The sequence below is a fragment of the Silene latifolia genome, unplaced genomic scaffold (assembly GCF_048544455.1).
Source record: "Silene latifolia isolate original U9 population unplaced genomic scaffold, ASM4854445v1 scaffold_73, whole genome shotgun sequence".
Classification (NCBI taxonomy): Eukaryota; Viridiplantae; Streptophyta; class Magnoliopsida; order Caryophyllales; family Caryophyllaceae; genus Silene; species Silene latifolia.
The window spans coordinates 4,270,908-4,280,545 of NW_027413640.1; the positions used below are offsets into that span (position 1 = coordinate 4,270,908).

The window sequence follows — 9,638 nt, forward strand, 5'->3', positions numbered from 1 at the left end:
CCGTGAACAAAGTTTCCGAGGGCCCCGGAGGAAAGAATAATTTTGAGCCACCTCTGAAAGTAAGTGAGTATAAATTCTCGACTAACCTTGCCGGAGTACTCAAGGCCCTTAAGGAGATATGGGGAGTCAGATGGCCTAGGAAGCGGACTGACGAGCGCCCTAACGATAAAAGAGATTCCAGCAAGAGGTGCGAGTACCACGATGATATAGGCCATGACACCGACGAATGCTACACCTTGAGAAGGGAAGTCAAATTCCAATACGATTGAGGAAACTTAGACCACCTCTTGCAAGGAGGCTCCACCAAAGTTAATTCCACTAATCAGGTTCTGCCCTCTCCACCGCCTGTGTGCACTTGAATTGTGAATGTTATTACAGGAGGCTCGGAATTGTGCGACCTGACATATTCAGCAGCCAAAAGGCACGCCACACAAACCAAAGGAGACAAACCAGAACACTCCTGCAGAATCAGCCGCTAGGATCTCCCAGCAGTCACCTATGATGAAACGGATGCACAAAACACTCCAGAACAACACCACGACGCTCTGATCATCACCCTCCCCATAGAAAACTGTGAGGTAAGGAAGATCCTGGTGGATACAGGAAGCTCCGTCAACCTGATTATGCTAGAAACACTCAAGGGCATGGGGTTCAGCGAGAAGGACTTAGCAACGAAAGCGGTACCTCTGGTCGGTTTCAGCGGAGAAACAAAGCCCTCCCTAGGGGAAATCGCCATCCCAACCTATGCCAAAGGAGTCAATAAACAGGTGAGATACCTGGTTATCGATAGGCCCTCTACTTACAATGTGATTCTTGGCAGGCCCTGGATCCACGAAATGAAGGCAATACCTTCAACCTACCACCAATGTCTGAAATTTCCAACACCCTGGGGAGTGTAAGAGATACGTGGGGATCAAGAGGATGCTAAGAATTGTTACAAGATAGCCCTGAAACCAATAACCCGACCGCCAGCATAGCAATTACAGAGCCAGCGCATCCATGAGGAATATGTCGAGCCACCTCAGGCAGAGCTGGACAAAGTCAGCCTAGACGAGCTGCAACCAGAACGAACCGTGCTTATTGGATCAGAATGCACAGGTAAAGTCCGCCAGGAACTTGTTCAATTGTTGAAAACTAACATGGATTGTTTTTCTTGTTCCCACAATGATATGGTAGGGATAAACATTAATATAATAACACATAAGCTAAGCGTGGACCCAAGCTACAAACCTGTCCAGCAGAAGAGGAGGAAGTTTGCCCCAGAGAGGCACCAGGTCATAAACCAGGAGGTAGACAGCCTGCTCGCTGCTGGAAAAATCAGGGAAGTCAAGTACCCGGAATGGTTATCTAATGTGGTGGTAGTCCTAAAAAAGAATGGCAAATGGAGGGTTTGTGTCGATTTTACGGACCTAAATAAAGCTAGCCCTAAAGACCCATTTCCGCTACCGCACATAGACGCTATGGTAGATGCCACAACAGGTCACGAAATGCTCACATTCCTGGATGCTTGGAGTGGCTACAACCAGATCAAGATGCACCCTGATGATCAGGAGAAAACGGCATTCAGGTCAGAACGAGGTATCTATTGTTATAACGTAATGCCTTTTGGTCTAAAGAACGCAGGTTCCACCTATCAACGGTTGGTGAAAACAATGTTCAAAGAGAAAATAGGCTACACCATGGAAGTGTACATCGATGATATGGTGGTAAAATCAAAACAAGCTGCGCAACACGTTGAACATCGAGCTGACACCTTTAGCACCCTGAGAAAATATAAAATGAAGCTGAACCCGTCAAAATGCAACTTCGGAGTCTCCAGTGGGAAGTTTCTAGGATATATGGTTACCTAGAGAGGGATAGAAGCCAGCACCGAACAAATCAAGGCCATACTCCAGCTAGAGTCACCTCAAAAGCCGAAGGATGTGCAGCGCCTGACAGGGTGGGTGGCTACTCTGAACAGGTTCATAGCAAGGTCCTCGGACAGATGCAGGTTATTTTACGACATCCTAAGGAAGAGTTAGAAGTTCGAGTGGACGGAGGAGCATGAGGAAGCACTCAGAGAGCTGAAACGGTATCTAAGCACCCCACCACTCTTGTCAAAGCCAGAACCCGGAGAACCCTTGTCCCTGTACCTCTCCGTGACTGGGGTGGCTGTAAGCGCAATGTTAGTCCGAGACCAGGAAGGAGTACAACATCCAGTATACTACGTCAGTAAGTCTCTGCTGCCTGCAGAGACTAGGTACACCTCACTTGAAAAACTTGTACTTGCACTAGTCACAGCTTCCTATAAGTTGCGACCTTATTTTGAATCCCATACTATCTCTGTGGTAACTAACTATCCTCTTAAGACTATAATGAGGAACCCAGAGCTATCAGGTAGAATGGTCAAATGTTCCATACACCTAAGTGGCTACGATCTGAAATTCGAACCTCGGGCAGCAATCAAGTCCCAGGCTCTAGCAGACTTTGTCTCCGACTTTTGCCCCTCCCTCCAGACGCAGGCCGAGAAGGACATCCTCACTCTGGAGGAAGACAAAGGGGAGCAGATGTGGGAGCTGAATGTAGATGGAGCTTCCAACATAAAGGGAGCAGGAGTTGGTCTGGTCCTTATGTAGCCCCAAGAGAACCTCTTGGTCCAGGCCGTTCGGTGTGAATTCAAAGCTACCAGCAACGAAGCAGAATATGAAGCCTTGATCTTGGGTCTGCAGCTAGCTCTGGACTTAAAAATCAGGCACCTCCAGGTATACAGCGATTCCCAACTTATCGTAAACCATGTAAATAACTCTTATGCATCTAGGGACCCCCACTATGATGGCCTACCTATAAATAGCGTAAGAGTTAAAACTCCAGTTCAAAACCTTCAACATTAAGCAAATCCCCAGGGACCAGAGTGTGGAGGTTGATGCCTTAGCTGCCCTGGGGGCAACATTCAAATCAGGTACAATCTCTACCATACCTATCGTTCATGTACTGGAACCTGCAATATCAAAAGTAGGACAGGGCGACGAAAACACAGCTGGCTCACTGCAATCACAGGAAGAAGGGGTGTTAACCAACACCACCAGTCAGGAGGAAGCTGTAGACTGGAGGAAGCCTTACCAAGATTGGTTGCAGAATGACATACTTCCAGCAGATAAAAAAGAGGTAAGAAGCTTTAAAATGCGAGCTTCCAGATTTGTGCTGATTGATGGTATCTTGTTCAGGAAATCCCTCGCAGGACCCTACCTGAGGTGCCTGGATAGGGAAGAAGCTCAGGCTGTTTTGCATGCTATCCACAGTGGTGAATATGGAAACCATGCAGGGAGCAGGAGCCTGTCCAACAAGGCCCTCAGAAAGGGGTACTTCTGGCCCACGATGCGTAAGGATGCTATGGAATACGCAAAAAAATGTGATGCCTGTCAAAGACATGCGCCAGTCACCAACCAGCCTGCAGAGCCTCTGCACCCCGTCATTTCACCTTGGCCCTTTATGAAATGGGGAATGGACATAGTAGGACCACTGCCCAAGGCACCAGGAAACAAGGTCTACATGCTCGCCATGACGGACTACTTCTCCAAATGGATAGAGGCAGAGTCGTCCTCTCAGGTTACTGAGGCCCAGGTGATATCTTTCATTAAACGCAATATCATCTATAGGTTCGGTATTCCATCTGAAATAATATGTGATAATGGATCTCAGTTTATTGGCAATAAGACAGAAGCATTTTGTGCTAGATGGAACATTTCATTGCAGAAATCTACTTCCAGGAACCCTTAGTCCAATGGTCAAGCAGAATCCATCAACAAGATTATAGTGGAGAACCTAAGATAGAAGCTGGAAGAGATTGGGGGCAAATGGGCGGAAGAGCTACCACTAGTTCTATGGGCTGATAGAACCACCCCTAAAGTAGCAACGGGACAAACTCCTTTCACCGGTATTCGAGTCACGCTTAGTCCTTCGTAGGTCGTGGTCCCTACCCATAGGTACGGGTGCCTAACAGAGGAACGAAATCAGGTAGAAATGGCAAGCAGCTTAGACACCGTGGATGAACTCAGAATCAGCGCCCAGATCAGGATGGCCTCATACAGGCAAATAGTACCCAGGAGCTACAACAAAAATGTAAAGGTCCGGACCCTGCAAGTAGGAGACCTGGTCCTGAGGAAAGTCTTTCAAAACACCAAGAACCGACAAGCGGGCAAATTTGCCTACAATTGGGAAGGACTCTGTCAGGTGGAAAGTATCGTTGGTAATGGAGCCTACAGGCTCATGACAATGGAAAGGCAAATAGTCCCCAGATCGTGGAATATCATCCACCTAAAGAAATATTATATCTAAGAAGACTATAGCAGCCAGCAACCAGGCATGTAGTCAGCCAAATACAACCCCATCAGGTTCCAGGTTTTGCTAAGTGTTCTTGTCTTTCTAAGAACCCTGATTTTTTCATCCTAAAAAGTAGTTTCTTTTTTCAAGCTCCAAATCAAACCTTTCGATTTTAACTAATATGTTCAAACTTTTAAACCATAAGTAAAAATCTTTAGCATGTATTAACGTTGTAAATCTTAAAACCCAAGTTTACCAATAGGACATTTTTTGACTTTCTTAATTCTTTGAAAATCATGTGTTCTAAGAAAGAGAAGCCTACCAGAGCTAATCTGGTGGAATTTTGTATCGCCATACAGAGAAGTATGGACTCATGCCTAAGGATCCACAGATCGGACAAGCTAGGCTCCTGCAATACTTAACGACCATGCAAGCGAGGTTCCTCTGAACAGAGGGGCAGTTAGATCCCAGAGCCTCCAGACAACGAAAGCCGGCAACAAAGACAACGAAAAAGGTGCATGCACGATAAGATAAAGGTACGCCTGGAACGGCAGAATATTAAACTAAACGCCTGAGATGGCAGAGTATTAAACTAGATGCCTAAAATGGCAAAGTCTCAAAATACGCCTTGCTCCCATGAGCAAAGCCAAAATATACCACAAAATTATCCAGGAAACTGACAAAGTTTTATGCCACACAGGGCCAAGAAAACTAAAACAGAAATAAATTTGATTCCAGGAACCTCGCTAATCCAGCAAAACATGCTCCACTCCTACAGCAGTAGCCGGAGCACCTCCAGGAGCAGGATGGACAGTGGAAGCAGGCCCATCAGCAGAATTATCCTCAGGAGCCAGATTGTCAGCTAGATTGGGTCCTCCCTGAGCCTCGTTCTCTTCAGCAGCAGAAAAATCAGCCTCCTCCTCTAAAGCGTCAATTTCAAAGTCCGACAGAATCCCCAAATCAACCTTCTCAGGAAAGGAATCAGCAAACAACCTCTCTTCCTTCCCCAAGTCCCAGGACAGGTGCTTCCCCTCGTTGAACTCCTTAATGCAAGCGATCTTCATCTCCCAGGAAGAGCAAGCCGCGGCATCAGTCAGGGCCTTGGACAGATTGGCCTTCTTTTCTTTCAGGACCCTATTCTCGGCCGTCAGGGAATTGTTAGCCTCCGGGACCTGAGCCATCTGCACCTCGGATTCTTTCCGGCTATTACGAATGGAGCTTGCCTCCTCTCTAAGCTTCGCCTTCTCCTACATCTCGGCGTCAAGCTGGCAGAGCAGGTCCTTCTTCTCAGATTGACGGTGACGCACTTCGTCCTCAAGTTGGGCAAGCCTCTTGCAGAGAAGGAGTGATATTTGCAGTGACTAAGGAAGACCGGCAGAACAGTAGTTAGAAAAATTTTTTTAAAAAAAAAGGAGGGAGGTAAATTCCAGGTCCGCCAACTCTTTCGAAGACCTTTTTTCTAGAGATGAACGGGGACCAGGGAGCATCAGCCGCTCCAAGTAAGGCCAATGCCCCAGGGACCTAGAAAGGCCAAAACCCTCGGGGAGCTTCAGGGTCATCTCGGCAGGAGGTGTGTTAGAAGTGGCAGGAATTGGAGATCTAGTACGATCAAGGGGCAGGGATGCCAGAGGGAGTAGCTTCAATTGGAGTAGGCTCGAAGGAAGTAGCAAGCCTCTTGGGGTGAGCAGTCTCAGCGGCGGATTCAGCCCTCCTCTTGGAAGGAGCAGGCTTGGGTGCGACCCCAGTAGCCCTCTTCCTCCTCTGGGCCAAAATCATTTCCAGGGTGACCTTGGGTCTAACAGTCTCTGAAGATCCTAAAAAAGGAAAGGATTTGGATCCAGACAGGCTTGAGGACCCTAAGAGAAGAAAACCAGAGAAAGTGCGAGAAATATACCAGTCATTGTCGCCTCTTCTTCTTCCTCTCCGTCAACAGAAAGCGTCCCACCAAGAATAAAACCCAGCAAACGGTTAAATGATCTCTAGTAAGGGGATAGACCGAATAGCTTGGTCAAAGAAGCAGTCTCGTCAGGCGAAGGCACCAAACGATTCAAACCTGCACAAAAAAGCAAGTAAGGAAAGTAAGAAAGCAAATAGCAAGAGAAAACAAAAAAGGAATCCTAAATACCTGAAGTAGATCGCTACTCAGAAAACAAATAATCAACTGGAGGAGGAATGGAGCTAATTTCTACAAAGATAAAACGACGGAACCAGTCGGTGTCATTAGGCTTAGGAGGAAAGATTATGCAGTGTTCCTCATTTTCTCGGACGCGTAAGGTCACTTGACCATGACCCAGGGACCGCACCGTAAAGAGGTGACCCAGATCACCAAGGTCAATCCCACGGTCATATAAACTGTTCATAGTACAGAGAGGAAGCGAAGTACGCCAAGCGTACGGAGCAACCTGACACACAACAAGCTTTTTCAAACAAAGGAAATCCTGGATCAATTTCGGGAAGGGGAATCTTAGACCTAGAGAGAAAGGATAAAAGTAGAGACACATCCACCCCGGCCTACGAAAATCCGCCCTTTGGCCAGGGAGAGGGACATGCACCACTACTCCGTCGGGAAAACCGAACCACTCTTTAATCAAGGCAATATCGGATGCCTCGAAAGTGGAGTCACACGAGTGTGTTTGGGCAAGAATGGAAGCAGAGGGAAATAAATTGGAAGGATCAGAAATTGGGATCGGCACAGAAGAGCTCGAAGAACGAGTATTCTTTTGGGCCATTGCAGAAGGAAGAATGTGGGAATACCTGATGAAAGAAGGTGAGAGAAGCTGGAAAGAGAATGAAGAAGTTGAAAGATGGAAAGAAAGTGAAGAAGTTGGAAGAAGTGGGAAAAGTTATAGGGAAAAGGTGAGAAAGTGGGCGGTTGGTAAATAATTAATGGGCACGACAGTTGAGGATAATAGCGGGAAGCCAAAAGGCGTGGGTAATCGTACAGACGCTTTCTTTGACGGCTCAACCAGTATGGAAATTCCCGCCCAAGTGTACTTGCACGAGAATTTGGGGGCAATTGTTAGGGGAAAAATTTATAATTTTTTTTATGGGACACGTGGCAGGCGCTGAGTGGAGAAGAACAAGTGTGATAAGATTGATGACTTGGCAGAATCAGGACCGCAAGATCAAAGTAAACAAACACAACTGAAAGATAATAAAGTATCAGTCAAAGGGAAGAAAAGTCAGAGCAATTACTTCCCCAAAGAAAGTGGTAACTGCTCCTGGAACCTCGTAACGGGCATTCTGGACCCTGAAAAAGGAAAACCCTAAGAAGTTAGCTATAAAAGGAGGAAACATGCAGCAGTAGAGGGACGGCTTTTTTCGGAGAGCGAGCTAGAGAAAAATATACACACTTGTACGACCTTACTTACAAAAAGATTATTCTTAGTACGAACTTTGGTGGGATTCCGACTCCCCCCGCGGTTGTTCCCACAACGGGTTTTCCGCGTCACCAAAACTCTTTCGTGTCACTTTTTCTTTGTTGTCTTTTCATTCGATTGTGTTTGTCGATCTCTTAATTTATTCAAAGCCACGAGTGATCACTTTGACCCTACAAATTAATAGTTAGTCGATAAATTTTGTCCAAAATAGCCACCATAAAACAGTGACCTCATGTTCCAGCTGGAGTGATCTTCCCGATAATATCGATTCCCCAGGCAGAAAATGGCTAAGGAGATGTCATAGTGTAGAGTAGTGAAGGAGGGACGTGTTGCACATTCCCGAAGATTTGGCAGTTGTGACAATGTCTGACATATTTGATGCAGTCAGATTCCATGGTAGTCCAGTAATATCCCAAACGCGTGATTATCTTTGCCATCATTGGTCAACTCATGTGAGGGCCACACCCAGTCTGAATACTCGGAAACTTTGATGAACCCGGCTTTGAATTGTTTATCGAATTCTTCTTTGATCTTAAGAGCCCATTCTGTCCTCATTCGACGAAGCTTCTGTTTAACAGGTTTGAAACTTGGTTTGATCGGAATTATGTGTTCGGCAATATCCCTGTCGATCCCTGGCATGTCTTTGTAGGACCAAGCAAAAACGTCTTTGAACTCGTGTAGGAGGTCTATGAAACTAGCCCTTTCGGTTGGGCTCAAGGTTGTCCCTATCCTAAGTTCTTGGGGTTCTAGTTCAGTTCCTACGTTGATGGGTTCAATGTTTTCTATAACGGGTGCCCCTTCCCCCTCTTGTAGTATTTCTTTGCACTACTACAAATCTAGGCAACCACTACGGCCCTTTTACAACGCTTATTCACGAAAATTACCAAAAGACGTTGTAGAATGGATAATTATCTTTGCGCGAAATTTTGCTAAACTTAATTACAACGGTTATGTGTTGTTAACCGCTGTTATTGGTTTTAACAACGGGTCAAACTTGCAAAACCGTTGTTAATATTAAAAACTAATAACAACAGTTTACTCTGTAATACATTATAACCGTTGTTAATAATTTGGCGCAAAATTAGTGAAAAGTAATTACAACGGTTATATTAGTACCCGTTGTTATTAGGTTTTAACAACGGTTGTAGATGCAATAACCGTTGTTATTGAAGTTAGTTCTAAAGAACAACAGATCGCTTTATTCTGCTATACGCTACAAAACACAAACACAAGCTAATTAATACTGCTACACAAATATCATCCTCCATTCCTCCCTGATCGTCTCTCTCTGTCTTCATCTCCGTCAATGTTGTCACCGTCTTCTCCCCCTCATCGTGTTTATCAATCAGATATATATGTTTCTTAGCTTATTAACTATTTCTTATTAATATTTTCAAGCTATATGTAGATATAGGATTGTTCAATTTCCTGGCCTATGAATGTCGATTATTTTTGAATTTGTGAATTTGTTGGGTTATTATCTAATTTGTTGATAATTTAGCTTAATAGATTTCCTGAATTCCGTTTATTTGTTTGCCTATTATTGGATTTTCTGAATTAGTTTCCTATATATTACGAATGTAGAAAAATGACTCGAACTTGGATGATTGCTGCAAATATGAGTGACCCCAACTATAAGGATGGGTTAGCTGAATTTTATGAAGTCGTTGCGAACAATTTGAAAGGTTCTTCTATTATTCCATGTCCTTGTGAAAGATGTGGTAATATTAGGTATATGGCTTTTCCGGACGTTAAAATACACCTAGAAAAGTGGAGATTCAGTCGATCCTATACACGTTGGATTTTTCATGGGAAACCATTAGAGGACGAGAATAGCGTTGAAGAAGATGATGTTGAGGTATACGAAAGGCTAACTGATGATCCTGAGTTTGCCAAGTTTTTTGAGTTGGAAGCAGACCAGTTGAATGTTGGGTCTATAGATAATGAAGAGAATGATGA

General features: G+C 45.0%; 1 protein-coding gene across 1 annotated transcript; it reads left to right on the forward strand.

The window, feature by feature from the left end:
* The first annotated feature begins 2,162 nt into the window (after nucleotides 1–2,162).
* Nucleotides 2,163–3,756, forward strand: LOC141640140 (uncharacterized). Its single transcript, XM_074449031.1, has 4 exons — nucleotides 2,163–2,603; nucleotides 2,709–2,741; nucleotides 2,851–3,190; nucleotides 3,302–3,756. Exons 1-4 carry the CDS (start codon nucleotides 2,163–2,165, stop codon nucleotides 3,754–3,756), a joined length of 1,269 nt encoding a protein of 422 aa, XP_074305132.1.
* The last annotated feature ends 5,882 nt before the right edge of the window (nucleotides 3,757–9,638 follow it).

Excerpts from the sequence above, each read along its gene's own strand:
- LOC141640140 (XM_074449031.1), top strand. The coding sequence starts at position 2,163 with ATGTTAGTCCGAGACCAGGAAGGAGTACAACATCCAGTATACTACGTC. Across the intron at positions 2,742-2,850 it reads TAAAAATCAGGCACCTCCAG|TTCAAAACCTTCAACATTAA; the intron begins GTATACAGCGAT and ends TTAAAACTCCAG. Across the intron at positions 3,191-3,301 it reads CAGATTTGTGCTGATTGATG|GGAGCAGGAGCCTGTCCAAC; the intron begins GTATCTTGTTCA and ends GAAACCATGCAG.